The 15,933-nt window shown below is 40.2% G+C and overlaps 1 protein-coding gene across 1 annotated transcript in view; it reads right to left on the minus strand.

The window, feature by feature from the left end:
• Nucleotides 1–215: 215 nt before the first annotated feature.
• Nucleotides 216–15,933, minus strand: part of AMMECR1 (AMMECR nuclear protein 1) — a 533,815-nt gene continuing 518,097 nt past the window's right edge. Inside the window, exon 6 of the mRNA XM_085608176.1 lies at nt 216–4,203. Coding sequence (XP_085464302.1) covers nt 4,089–4,203 — 115 coding nt within the window. The 3' untranslated portion in view covers nt 216–4,088. The remainder of the gene's footprint in view (nt 4,204–15,933) is intronic.

Genomic DNA, 15,933 nt, shown 5'->3' on the forward strand with positions numbered 1-15,933 from the left:
AAAAATAAAAAATCTATTGTGTTTATGCATGTATTGTTATGCACAACTGCTATTTTCCCTGAACCGCAACATATCTGCAACAGTCATGGCCAGAAAGGGTGCTAAAATAATATACCTTGACTTCATGAGAATTAAAGGTGCGATACAGTTACAGGTCTCAATTAATACGTGCAATGGGGCCCAATTGCTAGAAATAAGTAAGGCAACACATGAAGAACCAGCAGTCTTTTCCATATTTTATTGGGTAAATGATTTAAAAAGGTATTAACAATAGTGTTAAAACTACTACAATATCTTTCCACAGCCATCTCACGGACCCACAGATACCCTTCTATTTTTTTTGCCTTTTCCTCAGTTTTGCCATTTTTTTCCTTGCTTATAATAAAATGCCCATTTTGACAAGTTCGTCCAACTAATATCAATTAAATGTGGATGGGAGAGGATCTAGTCATTCGGTAGGGGACCTGTAATTCGTGGTGACATAATTGCAATCAATTTTCAAGTTACTAAAAGAAAAAAAAAAAAGGGTCGGACGAGCTACACCAGGCAGCTGTAGACCCATTACAAGTATCACCACTGCATTACCGATATCTCATTGTGCTGGTGACCAATTGAAAGTACTACTTGTTTCTTAACGTATAAAATACTAAGCTAACTTAATACTAGATCCCAATATTGTGAAAAGAATTAAATTTGATATACAAAACAGTCATATAGGTTATTACAAAAGATCTGAACAAAGGTTTGCTGTTCAGTGCGGTTTTGTACCAGTGTAGCCACTGGGTCCAGCGCAAAGAAAGAGAAATTATTCTCTGAAACAGTTTAATAAAAAACGAGGAAAACATATCTTTGTATATAAAGAATCATTGCTGGTCTCAAGAATGAATGTAACAAGAAATCCTTAAATCTGAGAGGCACACATTAGGATTTCTTTAAAAAAAAAAAAAAAAAGGAAAAAATTCCTCTTCATTTAAACTGAGGATGGACTCATTCCAACTCCTCAAATAAACTTAATTCAATTAACATTACTAGCAAAAAATTAGTTAGAAACTGTACAAAAATAAAAAAGTTAACACATTTAATCCTGCAGGATTTTGTAAGGAACGAAAGGCAGGCTTTTGGAGCAGCATTTGGGCATGGCTGGAGGCTTCTTTGGTTCGATCTAACACACAAAAGAGATGTAACCTACTCCAGACAATTTTAAACAACCTGCACGTTTCAAGACAAGAGAAAGGGGCATATACGTAAGCTTCAGGTGTGCCAATATATCCATAACTCTTGATTTAAAAATCAAAACAGGAAACTAAACTGATCACAAGTGTATTTTTGATCGGCAAGGAGCAAAACATTTCCTTTTAGAACTGCTGTTACAGCTAATAGTGTGATGAAGAGATCCCGATTAGCAATTTTAATGAAAAATTACTATGTTTAAGTTTTAGGTTTCCAGATCACACGTAGTTCCTTTGAATAAAATGTTAGTGCAACAATTAAAAATATGATTTCTGAAATGGGGAGGGGGCAAAAACAAGTAGGATGTCAGTAAATGATAAAATATTACACCAAGAAGAAAATAAACATGTATGATTTCAAAAATGAAACAAAATAAAAGCTAATCCCTTAATAACTTAGAAAAACAAGGGAGGGCATAAGATACTAGCTCTACATTGAAATATGTGCTATTTACATTTAATAGTGTTACACACGAGCATAACACATTCCATTTTCAAGTCGTGTCCTATCACGTCGAGTAATATATGACAATTGCACGAATGAAATCAAAATATACTAGGTCCGAAAATGCTCCAAACACTGCCTTCAGGAAAGCCATCTGCAACGTTAGTAGATCTGAGATTTTCAGTCCAGCAGGCTGCCATTATTTCACTACAAGCACACCCTTGCAGTCTGTATACTCCCCTTTGAACATTATTCGTCAGTGAACAACTAATGAAAGACAAATGCACTGTGCATTATTATACGGTGTACAAAAGGAGACAAAAATATTCCCCCGCCCCACCCCCACCCTCCCCTCAAGCCATGGTGGGAACTATTGCTGTCCTCGTCCTTGTCAAACCTGCAGGATTGTTATTTCATCAGTATATCGTTATTACACTGGTAAGAAACATTGTATAACATCTGCATATATCGAGGATTTTAAAAAATCTGATATGATTTGAGTCCGCATGACCAGTCACGTGACCTACCCAAGGATGATTAGCACCTTTAAATATATTCATAATAGATTTCGTAAAAAAAGGTTCTAAGGACAGATTCACTCATTCTATAGAATGAGAGATCTGTAACGAGATGATGGAAAAGGTGGGATTTTGTGACAATATTGATGGAATTCTGAAATATGTATTTTTGCAGCACACATTCAGCTTGTGCTTAAAAAGGACTAAATTTACCAGCCAAGTATTCCTACATTTTTTAAAAGTTTCAACTAAAAAGGCAAAGCCACAAAGCCAATGAACCATACTTTTCCAAACCAAACAAGTGTCACCTAAACTATTTACAGGTTGGTGGTCGATCATTTTCTGTATTCTCTTCAAAATAAACTTGCACAAGTACTTGGCTGCTAAATTTTCAGGCCCTCCGATTGTTTTAAGGCATCACAACTGAAATAAAGTTAATTTGGACAGCAAATACTGTGGATGAAGGAATACAAATGATCATAAAATGAAGGATCACTAAATTCTTCACTTTATGTGTAACCAAATCCGATTTAAAATAAACAAGCAGCCAACTATTCAGCACATGCACTGATTAGCCCAATCGTGGCAAATCCAATCTTGAAATGAGCGTTTGTTCATGCATCCATACAGATGGGTTTTCCGCACACGAAAAGCATATATACTTTAATATCGGACATCTATTTTCTGTACAGTGCAAGCTGCAATGGTCGCAATCTCCCCGCTACGATGTATTGTGCACTTTAGTTCCGAATAGACCATTACTTAGCCCTTAGTTCTCCAGTGTTACACTGCAAGATAGATAACATTTATAATCTGCCACCTAGTCTATGCCACCATCATAAAAACGCTGAATAAAAGTATTTTTTTTTTACTCTGGGCACTCCTCAATAATGCACGCTCGCTGTCACAGAACAAGTTCGGAAAAAGGCATATCCTATGTGGATCAGGTACGTTTGCCAGACAAGAGGAAAACATACAACACTTAGAGCGAAAAGCATGCATGTTCTTGATCCAAGCATGCAATTTTGGTGCCCCAAACACAGGCCAAATAGCTGTTGAACACCACATTTTTCTAGTTTCAGTGTTTGCCCATTGCTCTGTGCCTTGCTTGCTTCAAAAGTGAACTACTGCACAATTTAGTTTGAAGCTGATCTTGCCCAATTATTTTAAATACATTAAATATTTCATCATATAGCGTTCCGCACTTTAGCACGGAACAGCACTATTTTTAATGTTATTGGACCAGATGTTAAGAGACTTCAAATTAGTGCTAGAACTGTTTGCAGGGCTTAATAAAATGAATGATCATATTTGAGAACAATTCGTATGATGAGGAGACGGCAAACATAACTGTCAAAAAGCAGAAATCTGAGGTGGAATATGAAAAGTGGGGTGGGTTCAGCCTGCATTCAATTGTTAAAGTTGATCTGAGCGCCCATTTCAGTGCACTAGACCTCGCTGAACCAGGTCCTCACTAATGATGTGGTCGCTTGTTTGATATGTTTCATACATCCACACAACTGCTAATCAATGCACAGTCAAAACTGCTTCGCAGAGAATTTTCCTTAACTGTTCCTTCCATCCACAGTCAGCAACACCAGATTCATGTATTTCAATGTAAATCAAATTTCGGTGTAAATAGAAGAATGGAAGAAAAGGGATTATATGCTGCAAAAAACTAAGTCTCTTCAGTAACAAAATAAAAAAATTGGGTCTTAATGCAGCTTTCCCTTCCGTTGCCCTGATTAACTCAACAAATAAGATGAGCAGTTTCAAGGCAACGGAAACTATCATCATAAAATAGTACAATAATAGAGATAGCTAGACCAAGAGGGGGCTGGGTCTCCTGGGAAGAGGTCTGCAGAGAGGTCTAGTGACTGGTCATGCGGCTCAGTGTCAGGAATAATGGTTGTATGGTGGAAGAGGGTGCCCAATGCCATTTTGAAAGTGATGATGCTGACGGTGAGCAAGATATTCCGCATAACTCATAGTCATCTTCTCGCTACGGTACCTTAAAAAAAGAAAAAAAGAAAAATGGAGGTCAAGAACTAATAATCACAATTTCGCAACACAAGAACATTTTTAAACAATTATGCCAGAGGATAAGGACAGGTTTACTGTAAACTGGCCTGTGCATTATTTTGATTTGGCTTTAACGTAATTAGCAAACATGGTCAGTTAAAACTTTCACATCTTGAATTGCTTAGAATAATCTTATATTGTGCTACAAATAAAACCTATTCATCATCTGACATGACTGACCTTTTTCAGTGCACTGACAGCAGGATGTCAAGTAAACAAAAGCGAGTTACCTTCATTCAAAAGTAGGTTTATGGCATTTCAAATCACAGTTACGATGAGGTACCATTATGAGAATACTTCCATAATCACACATATTAGTTACCTGAAGATAAAGCTTTCCGGGCAGGCAGCTTTTTAGTTTTATTCCTTCCATTGGTCAGAGACCACCATTGGTTACCCCTCGCATGTATCCAACAGATGAAAATCACTAGAATGCCACAGGCTACACCTTATTAAAAATGATCTAGGATAGGATTACACCAGTCAAAACTGAGTCTTTAAGATTACTTGAACAAGATCACCACCAATAAAAATGAAGATTTTAAGTATCCTTCCACAAGAGCAGCAAATAAACTAGGGATGAGCACCAGTTAAGTTGAGTCGAAATGATGGATTTCTGCAAAAGCCTCCTCCGTTTGGAACCACTGTAGGGTTCACACTCGCTATGGGCACTACCTCAATGTAAGAACACCATGATAGGTAATTGGAGCAGGAAGGCCTCACTTGAATTTCTGAGAATATCTAGCAATTACTGAAACAATAGCACATCTTTGCTTTGAAGATAATTTCTCCTCATGGGTTTAACGAGGAAATATTTGCTCAGGAGCATCCACTGCACCAAGTAGCAGAGGAAAGTGAACCTGCAACTTCAAAAAGTGTAGAGTACATTCAAAAGTGCTGCTATTGCAACTACGTATTTCAGGCTGTGTGCATTCAATCTTTGTGACTGCCCCTGTATCAGATCTGGGTCAAAGAGGAACATCTTGCATTACCTTCTCTTTCAAAAGTGGCAGGGGAGTGCGAGCTACTCCTTGAAAGAGGGAACACCAACATGATGGTGGTAATCAAGCGCACCTCCTCTGCCCTAGAGGATTATCCGATTTCCAACCTAACATTACAGGGTAAGCTGTTGGAAACTTACTTGCTCCCAGAAAGAGCGCTACCAAAGTTCAGGCTCACTCAGTAGTTCAACACAGGCTGCAACAGTGTAGTTGGCAAATTTAAAAAGTAACTGGTTGAGCCTGTATTTTTATTGAACATGATGTAGCTCTACCTGCAGACCTGAATACCAATATTCATGGTGTGCTGGTGCAGGACTGAAGGAACATGGCAGGATATTAAGAAAAGGAAAGGGAGCTTCTTATAGGTTGCTTAGTGTCACCCCCCCGCACCCGCCCGTTTTGATTAGCAGGATGTGTAGATGCTTAGCGCAACCTCTTAATTATATTGACCTTTGTCATTATGTCCCATGACAAAAGTGATCCCACTGTTGCAATAACAGTATACATTACACAACCTACAACATGGGTTTTTACTGTGATATTTCCTCAATATTAACAGATAATCATAAGATCAGGTGTATGCAATTTCCTTGGAACTAAAACAAACCAATACAAAGACTGAGCCAGAGTGAATGAGAAATGTGCTTAATTAGTGATGCACTCTTATTCCCCCACTGTCCAGGTTCGAACCTTTGAATACTGGACGAACAACATGTACATTCACTGTGTGCAAAACGTTTACAAATTAGTGTCTATTTTGTAGTATTCGACGTGGAATGCAAAGTTCATGCCCTGGTGTTCCCATTACTGCTATGAGGTTGGGCAGTATGCAAGGATAACATTGTGCTCAAAGAGGCAGTTAATGTTGCCCAACAGTTTATTTTAGACACAAGCATCAGCATACATCGTATCAATGTTTTTACTTCATTTGCACTTTCTGGGAGAGGGGACTGATGCTTTTTTATGGGGGTGAGGGGGAGTTTATAGTTTTATATAGCGCAAACTCGAGTCGAAGGTATCAGTGCTGCTTTATAGGAGCACGAATTGTGTTAGACATTCATTTTTGTAAGGCATGGGGAGATTCAGTGATTTGCCCAGAAACACAGGGTTTTGAGCCTCCCTGTCGACTCAAACCCGGTCCCCCAGCTTTGAGGTCAACCACAAACCACATCTAGCCGTTAGGCCACATCCTCTCCATCCATCCTGCCTTCCTTCACACCTTTTCGAAAATGTGGAGTACACATACACTTCTCTCTTCAACCCAATTTTTCAGTCTTCTCTAGTCATTACAATACTCTCCCAATCGCCCCCCCCCCCTTTTTTTTTTTAGGTCTGGCCTGAAATAGTTTCGCAGGAATATAACTTTTTAGGCACTTGTACTTCCCAGTGCCTGCCAGTTCCTATTCAAGCAGTCATCAACAATTTCAGTAGTAGTCAAAATGTTTATTAGTTGCAATGTTGACAACACTATAAACCAGCTTTAGTATATGTATTTTTCCTGTAGAAAACAAGCACATGTCATTAAAGCGGCAAGAGTATATGCAAATTGCTCGGCTAAGCCAGACCCCCTACGCTTGCTAAAGGTTATTTAAAGCACTTGCAGCAGACTTGAAAGGGACCTCTAGTATCGACTCGTGGAACTAAAGCCTCAGAAAACAAATTTCACTGCTTTTACATTTGACTCAAGATGGACATCTAGTAACGCCTTGAGGAACTGCTGCTCTGTCAAAGAATTAAGCTTTAATGTGCCTCGACAGGATCCTCTAGTAATTACTTGAACTGCAGAGCATCATATTCAGATGTATAGTTATATATGCACACTCTTCACTCATACACAGATGTGTGCACATATATACACATACATGCACATACAAATATATACACACAAGCATATATACACAAAGAATATATACACATGTATGTTCACTGAAAAAACAAAGGTTATAAGGACGTTCTAGTTAAGCTCACATTTTACTCGTACAAAACCATCAAATTCACCAGTTATAGTTATCTGAGCGAACTATAACTTAAGCCCCCACAATGCACGGCTTATGACCTCACATATGACATGGTCAGTGACATCACTGATCACATCGTCCAGTAGGTGTTTTCTAAGAGGTTTATAAGTGTTAAAGATATATACTAACCTTTTACAAAAGTTAGATTAGTATACTAAGTACACTACTAATCAGTGATACTACACAAACATGAGTGGCTGTGTGACTGCGCATCAGTGAGTGTAAAAGGCTGTGTGAGTGGCTGTATGGGTGAATGTGTGTGAGGAGTTGTATGGATGAATAAGTGGGTGTGTTTGTAACTATGAATAAGTGGCTGCATGAGTAGCTCTATTGGTGACTGAGTGGGTGTGTGAGTATGTGTAAGGGTGATTAAGTTGGTGGGCCAGTAGCTGTATGTGTGTTAGTGGTTTTGTGAGAAGCTGTATTGGTGAGAGGGTATGCAAGTGTTTTATGGTGACTGAGTGGCTGTGTTGGTGACTGGGTGAATACGCAGCTGAAGGGGTGAGAGTGGCTGTTTGAGTGGATATTTGGTTAGGGTGTAGCTAAATTGGAGAGTGACTGTTGTGTGACTATGGATGAGTGAGTAGACACAAGTGCTTGTATGGATATGTGAATGAGTATGTAGGTGGTTCTATGGGTTTGAGTGGTTATGTTGAGAGGAAGTATGGGTGAGTGAATGGGTGTGAGTATCTGTATGTATGAGTTAGTGTGTGTGTGTGTGTGTGTGTGTGTGTGTGTGTGTGTGTGTGAGTGGCTGTATGGGTGAGTGACTATAGCTGTGAGCAGGTGTGTGTGTGAGTGGCTCTTTGGATCAGTAAGTGGGTGTGTGAGAGGTTGTATGGGTGTGTGATTGGGTGTATGAGAAGTGTGGGTGTATGAGAAGTTGTGTGGGTATCTAAGTCAGTGTGAGAGTGGTTCTGTGGCTGAGGTCATCAGTGAGGTCACTGATCATGTCAGGAGTGATGTAATATGTGAGGTCATAAGCAGTGTATTGAGGGGCGTATGTTATTGTTACCTCAGGTAACTAGACATGCTGAATTTCTATGGTTTTGTACATGGTTGGGTCCACACGGCCCCCAGGTGCTTGTAATAAGCCCGTGAAGGGGGTCGGCACAGACCCCTCCAATATGTTAAGCTCCAGGGAAGTGGTGGTTCCCAAAGATCTAAGATCTACCTTTCTGCCAAATGTGGTGCCATTCCGTCCAGCGGTTGGGGCTGTAGCCATGTCTAATCTCCCTATAGTAATTAAAATGGGGAAAATGAGTTTTGGGACCCCCTCCTTCTCAGTCCCCCACTTGAGGGATCACCCAAAATCTTTACAGACCGCTGTAGTGAGTGACAAACTTGTTTTGAGAATTTCGGGAAGTTTCAAACGTCACCAAAGTTATTAGCAAAACAAAAAACACTTTTCGTATGGAAACTAGGTCCTAGCAAACTACCTACTCGTGACTGCCAGTAGGTAATACACACACACACACACACACATATATATATATATATATACATACACACACACATACATATATACACACACATACACATACATTTATACACAGTTTTAAGAGTTCCACCTAAGCTGTCAAACTCTGTTAAGACTGGTGCACCATTCTGGAGGGCCGACTCATGTCTACATATGTGTTACTCCTAAAAGAAGGCTGGCAATCACTGGGTGAATATAAAGATGATCTGGTTCTGCCAGCAGACACATTTCAGCACAACTGCCTCTCTCAATGCTTGCTGCAATAAAGGCACATTTACAAACCTTCAACTGCGCAGTCATTGGAGAAACAGGAGTGGACAGAGGAAGGGCTGGGCCTTCCAGATCAGATTCTCTATCCTCGGCTGCCATACTAACATGCCAAATATTCCATTCAACTGATTGGCAGCAATGTTAAGTGGATAATGACGACAAAAATGAAAGAATAAAGTCTTGCCTTTAATAGGTGCATACCACAAAACATGAATACTTGTAAGTATTATTCACATGGAGATGGATGATATTCAGTCCCCCCTCCCCCTCACATTGTGCCCTGAATGGGCAGTCATTCCTAGTCTTGGAGCAGTTTTTCGCCACTGTTGGGGCGCCACTAACTTTTCTGCGCCATTTACAATCTTGCAAACCTCCTTGCGGTATGTGATTTAAAACATCCTAAATGCCCCTCGTCTGCATCATTTACACGTTGGAATACAAGGATCCTCAGGCCCATCTTTTTAGGAAATTAGGCCAATGGATAAACTTCCCTGGACTGAATAATTCCAGACTGTCAATCAAATAAGTACGGGCAGATAAGGGGCATTTTGGAGGTTGAGATACACGTTTGCATTTGGCTCGAGTCAGGATTTAGTAATGACGAATTCTTGCAGCTTTGTGGCAGACTTGTTAAGCGATTGAGTTTGATTTGAGGGGGTCATTTAGTAAAGTTTTGAAGGGCTGCAGCCTTGTTAAAGACTTCAACCTATTGCTTCTCACTCAAGGACGTCTATTAATGACTTGAGCTACTGCAACTATGTGAAAGTCCAGGCCTATTGGCTTTGCCAGTTCATGTTATTTATGCTCACTGCATGTCCAATTTTTCAACGCCTGCTGTGGTTCAGCAACAAAATTATGATTTGGTTTTTGCTACCAAAATAAAGCAGTTTCTCTCAGTCAAAGAAAATATTTGTGTCAAATAACACTTCGAAAGTCGATATTTGTATGTTTTTCAGTCAAAATGTTTACATCACGTGTAACTATCATTAGGCCATCAAGTTCACATGTTCTGCCCTCGCAGCAATTACACGTCTGGGTATAAATCCATTTTAGCCTTTAACACACTGGTCTTGGATAAGTCATAAGTCTGGAGGAAAGGGGCCAGTAGAAATCAATACTAAATCTCCCAGACATCCAGCGATTTACAACAAAATACATGTCCAAGGAGTCTGATTAGTGCTCAGCTGTTCAACCTTAAATTAGCATTTCATGGCAAAACTGCAGGGTGCAACAAGGTTGACTAAACCTTTTTGTACTACAGGTCTATGAACCAAGTATCTTTCAGGTGAATGACGGCAACTGCAATTTCAATGTGACCCTAATGCATACAAAAAAGGTTCTAAAAAAATGCTAAAATGGTCATAATGATAAATGTCATAAGAGTTCATTGGCATGATTATTGGTAAACAATCACGCCTGAGAGGGTATGCCAGAAACTCGGGTGACATTTTATGGCAGCCTGTCAATAGGTCAGTCACTGGGAACACCGGCAAAGTACGTGAAATCAGGGCCACATTTTTAGCTCTACAAATCAGATACCCAACTACAATCCCCACAGATGGAGGTCATGAAGGCTTTAGATTTATGAATGTACCTCCATATACATATGTTAACACAGCTCACACCATAAAGGACAAAACTGTCAAATTAACTTTTCTGCCAAATATAAAGGCAATGTAACTGATAGTATGTCTGTTTCCGACATTAAAATATCAGCACAACAAAAAACATAAAAAAATACCTTTTTGAAATGTATGCATTTTAGGGGAATTTAACATGCTATCAGGTGCACATATCAATGTTTTCAAATTATAATACAGTGGCTGCTCAGCTTACAAATTAAGGCAAACCAACCAAAACACACTGCTGACCAAAAATATTCCACTCTTTCCCAAACACCTTCTGATTATATCTAGTACCCCAGCTATGGAGTATTACCAGATACTGGATTCTTTTTGTATAGAAAATGCACTGCTATGGTATGAGCAGATTACGGATATAATAGCTTCTGGCTTTGAATTTTCGCCTAAAATAAACTTTGATATCTAGGAAGGACCTGGAGAGAGCACGGTGAACCTGTGGATTAACTAAAAACGCATTTAAGGCAAAGTGAGAGGGTATACCTTGAGCAAGTTTATTTGCAGCTAACTGGATGCTCTAAGATTAGAAGGGTAGGAGAGTTTAAATGTGCAACCCCACCCGCCCCCCTAGAAGGGTGCTACAGTTGGACTATTTTTGAAGACTGTTAGTAGGGATAGCTCAAACCTGATGCTGCATTAACTACTGATGTGGCGAGGAAACGTTTTGCTAAATTTGTTCTTATAAGATTAAGTCACTGGGTAGTGGGAAATCACCTTACCTAATTGGACCAGGCAGGGTTCTATAAAGGCAAAATCAGCATCGAATCATTGTTTCTATAGTTTTGAGTCACCTATAGCATCAAGGGATTTAATTCAACACTGTATACTGTGGATTTCCAGGAGGCATTCAACTCGGCAGGTAGATATTTACTGTTTCCAACTGATGATCTTCAATATCCTGCCAAGCCTGTTAGAGAGTCTTAGGTTACATTCAGGCAATTGGGCTATGGTGGAGGTCTTGGTAAAAGGTTAATTGAGCATAGGGCAGTTTCTACCATTAGGCAAGACTAGGTGGCCGCCTAGGGCGGGAAAATGTCTAGGGCGGCAAAAGGGGGAAAACTTTTTTAATTTGAACCTACGAAAGTAAAGCCAGGCAGCCGCCTAGTCTTGCCTAATGGTTGAAACGGCCCTGCATGCACACTGCTGACTACCACTATCTATTGTGGAAGTGTGCTTTAGCACGCTCAATTGAAAAACTCAAAAAAATTTAAAAATTACTGGTGATACAAGTCATCTCAGAAACACGCACATTTCGCATCTAAACAAAATGTATTTCTGTAATCCAACAGCAAAGTGGATACGTACTCAAATACGCTGACTTTTGAACAAAAATAACCCCTCCTCTTCCTAAATTAAAAAGAAGAACCTGTTGCATCGTCAGAACCCTCAAAAGTATGGAAAACTATGAATTTCCATTCAGTCTTAAGGGCTTAGGGTGTGTATGCGCACCACGACTGATTCACCAGCAGGGTTGATTCAACACCTGACCTAGAGAAGCATCCTTTCACTGCACTGGAAGGACTAACGCTCTGTAAGAAGGAACACAAATTAGGGGTTGAGATACCAGCCACCAGGTGCGGTCAACGTGTGGATAGATTTCCTGAAAGTGTCTTGTCTGTACTTTTTCCATGAAGAAGTGGGGGAGCTGCAGCGAACAGCTCTCGTTTTCACCGTTCATATGCCCAGGGACAGGCTATGGTGCCGTCATTTCTCGTTATGCGTTTTTGCCTGGCCTGTAGATTTTTCTGCAAGGCGGCTTCCTACGTCGTGCCCTGTGTGCTATGTAGGATTTTTCTGTCCAGCAGAGCAGTGCGGTTGATCTCCACCTGACTGCTCGTCCTGGTCATGCAACAATTCGGGTGAAGGTGGGAGTGCAGGCATCGGTATGTGGGATGAGAAGGTCACGAGGACAGAGTTCAATGATTCATGCAAGAGGGAAGGGTCACCAGTGACGTGAGAGCAAGGACACTACTGAGGACTGTTACTGAGCGAGAGGTGCTGAGGGGTGCTGCCCACGGAGAGGCACCGAGGACTGGCACTGATTGAATGATAGTGAAGGGCACTGAGGACTGGCACCGAGGATTGGTACTCACTGACTGTCTTGAGGATTGGTACTCACAGAGGGGCACTGAGACTACTATTAATGAGGGTTGGGGGTATGTGGTCCAAGGACTAGTATTTGTGAAGGTCATTGAGGACTGGCACTGAGGGGAACTGAGACTAGCATTGAGCGAGGAGCACTGAGGACTGGCACAATAGGGAGGGGAATAAAGGACTGGCACTGAGAATTGGCACTCACTGAGGGTCTCTCAGGACTGATACGGACCAATTGAGCATTGAAGACTGTGTTGAGTGAGGGGTATAAAGGACAGGTAATGACCAAGTGACCTTAAAGACTGTTCACTGTGGAGTACTGAGGGCAGGTACTGACCGAGTGAGCCCTGAAGACTGTGTTCACTGATGGGTACTGAAGACAGGTACCTACCGAGGCAGCATTGACGACTGTTCACTGTGGGGTACTGAGAGCAGGTACTGACAGTGAGCATTGAAAACTGTGTTCACTGAGGGGTATTGCGGACAGGTTCTGGCCGAGTGAGCATTGAAAACTGTGTTCACTGGTGGGTACTGAGGACAGGTACTGGGTGAGTGAGCAATGCAAGTTATTTTTTGTTTATGGTTTTGAAAACGAGGTGTACATGATGCCTCGGTGGTATTTAAACACAAGGCTCTATTGGGTATCCGTGTACATAGTTCTGTGAGTGTATGGCTACCGTAACGGTCTGGCCTTGGCCTTTCGTTGAGGTTGTTTGCAGGAATGACTGTTGTGATCGTGTTTCCTGATAGTAAATGAGGGTTCGGCAGTAGAGGGTGTGCCTCTCTAGCCTGGATGACGGGGGAGAGAGTGATGGTAGTAAAAGGGAGGGGGCGGCATTTTCCAATTCTTGCCTAGGGTGGCAAAACACCTAGAAACGGCCCTGATTGAGCAGTAAAATACACAGAATGGGATGAACCACGGCTGCTTGCTTACCCCATTGCTAGTATGCCTTAACAGAATATTTTCCGAGGGTCATCTCCCAATCTTGCACATTTTCTCCAAAACTAAGCATATTTTACATTGCGAGTCTTATTTGAGGACATTAAATATCAACTGCAAGACAATAAGTTAGTAATAAACATCGAAAAATGGTAAACTGAAATGTGGTAAACAGATTATCTTCATTGTAAACACTTGGAAGTAGTGGACAATTATCAAAGTGGGCTTCATATTTACAAGTAATTTGGCACGTGATAACCAGGAAAAAAAAGTCAGAGTTTTTACTTTAAACCTATCATTGAGAGCTATTACTGAGAATAGTATTTTCATGGTTGTTTGTGGTAGTGAAATCTTAATTTGTAACAGCAGCCAAACCCCCTCAATTTTAGAGAATAACCTTTCAAAGCAGGGGGTTACTTTTCTTGGAGTTTAGCCTATATTCAAGAAACTCCAAACATTGTTTTTATTATGAAGGAATACAAAAAAGTCAAGCGTTCAGTGTGGTTTCAATAATTTTTTAAAAAAAATTTTTATTAAGAATTTTCCCCCCTATCATTTGCACAGGGCTCAACACATTACATAATAAGAACACGAGAGAAATAAAGAAGAAAAAAAGAAAAAAAAAAAAAGAAAAATAAAATTTAAAAAAAAACACAATTTTTTACACTCTGTTCACTACTACCATTTTCTTAAACTTTGAACAGTTCATAATCAATCATTTCATATATACAAGCAAATTGTCAATTAATTATAGTCCAACAAATTATATTATCTTACACGTCATTCTTTCCACTTGGTTATGGGTTCCCAAATTTGTCTGCCTAATCTCCTTACCTTTTTCCCCTTCCTCGCATAAATTGCCATCTCCAGGTTATAAGTCTCTGTGAGTCTAGCTAACCACTGGTGAAAAGTCAGGGGTAGGGGGTGCAAGCCATTCCGAAGCAATAAACAGCCTCAATACTGCCATAGCGACAAAAATGAAATATTCATATTCCATTTACCTATCATCATTGCTGACTCCTAGCAGTATAATCGCCGGTGTTAGATTAATCTTAAATCCTAATGATCTAGAGAAAAAGGCCTCAATATCTTTTTGTATAGTTTGCATGTGTGGGCATGTTGCAAATATATGAACTACATCAGCCTCTAGACGCCCACATCTTGGGCAGGTAGTACCTGTTGTCCCTCCCCATTGCGCTATTCTAGCAGGGGTATAATATAATCTATACAAAGTTTTATAGTGCTGTGCCTGAAGAGCCGCAGAGCATAATATACTCTGCCCCATTTCAAATGAGAGAGAAAAGGATTCTTTCCCTACATCCAGGTTTTGCGCCCAATTTCCCGCTCCTTTTTCCAAATCATCCTGCCTATATTCTATCAGTTCAGAATAAAATCTTTTAATCGTACAATCAGTTCCTTCTTGAATAATCTCCATAATTAAGTTTTTCTTAAATCCAACCTGCCCTCCCTTCTTTGTTACCATAAAGCTTCTAACCTGTAAATATTTAAAACAATGTCTTGAGGCTAATCCATATTTTCGTTGAATCTCCGAAAACTGCATAATCCCCTGCCCATCCAGGATATCACCAATCTTACTTATTCCCTTCCTCCCCCATTCTTTAAACACAAAGTCAGAAAAAATATCTTGAGGTAAGGAGGGGTTCTCTCCCATTCTTGTATAACAGTTATATCTCCCAAGGCCAAATTTCTTTGTAAAAGCTTTCCAAATACTAAATGCTGCCATGATCGTCTTAAATCTGGTCCTTTTGAAATAACTCGAGTCCATCTGTTTCAGGAATACGTTCTCTGCTTCTAATCCTAAAACTAACCCATATATAGCAATTGTGCGGAGGGGCCCTTGTCCTTTTATTTCTGCACTCCCAATTAGGCCTGTCATATACTGCAGGGCTGCAGCCCAGTAATAAAGCTTTAAGTCAGGTAGCGCCCATCCCCCCCTATGTCGTGGCAACGACATGAACCTCAATGCTCTCCTCGTCTTGCCCTTAGCCCAAATGAATCTGTTTATCATGTTCTCTAATATTTTAAACCATTTATCCTCAAACCTTAGGGGAATTGCCCTAAATATACATAAAAATTTTGGGAGGACCATCATTTTGATAATGTTTGTACGTCCCATAATAGAGAGGTGTAAATTCTGAAGCCTATCTAAATCTTTCCCCACCTTAATAATTATTGGAACTATGTTTTTTTCCACT

The sequence above is a fragment of the Triturus cristatus genome, chromosome 5_2, assembly GCF_964204655.1.
Source record: "Triturus cristatus chromosome 5_2, aTriCri1.1, whole genome shotgun sequence".
NCBI classification, from domain to species: Eukaryota; Metazoa; Chordata; class Amphibia; order Caudata; family Salamandridae; genus Triturus; species Triturus cristatus.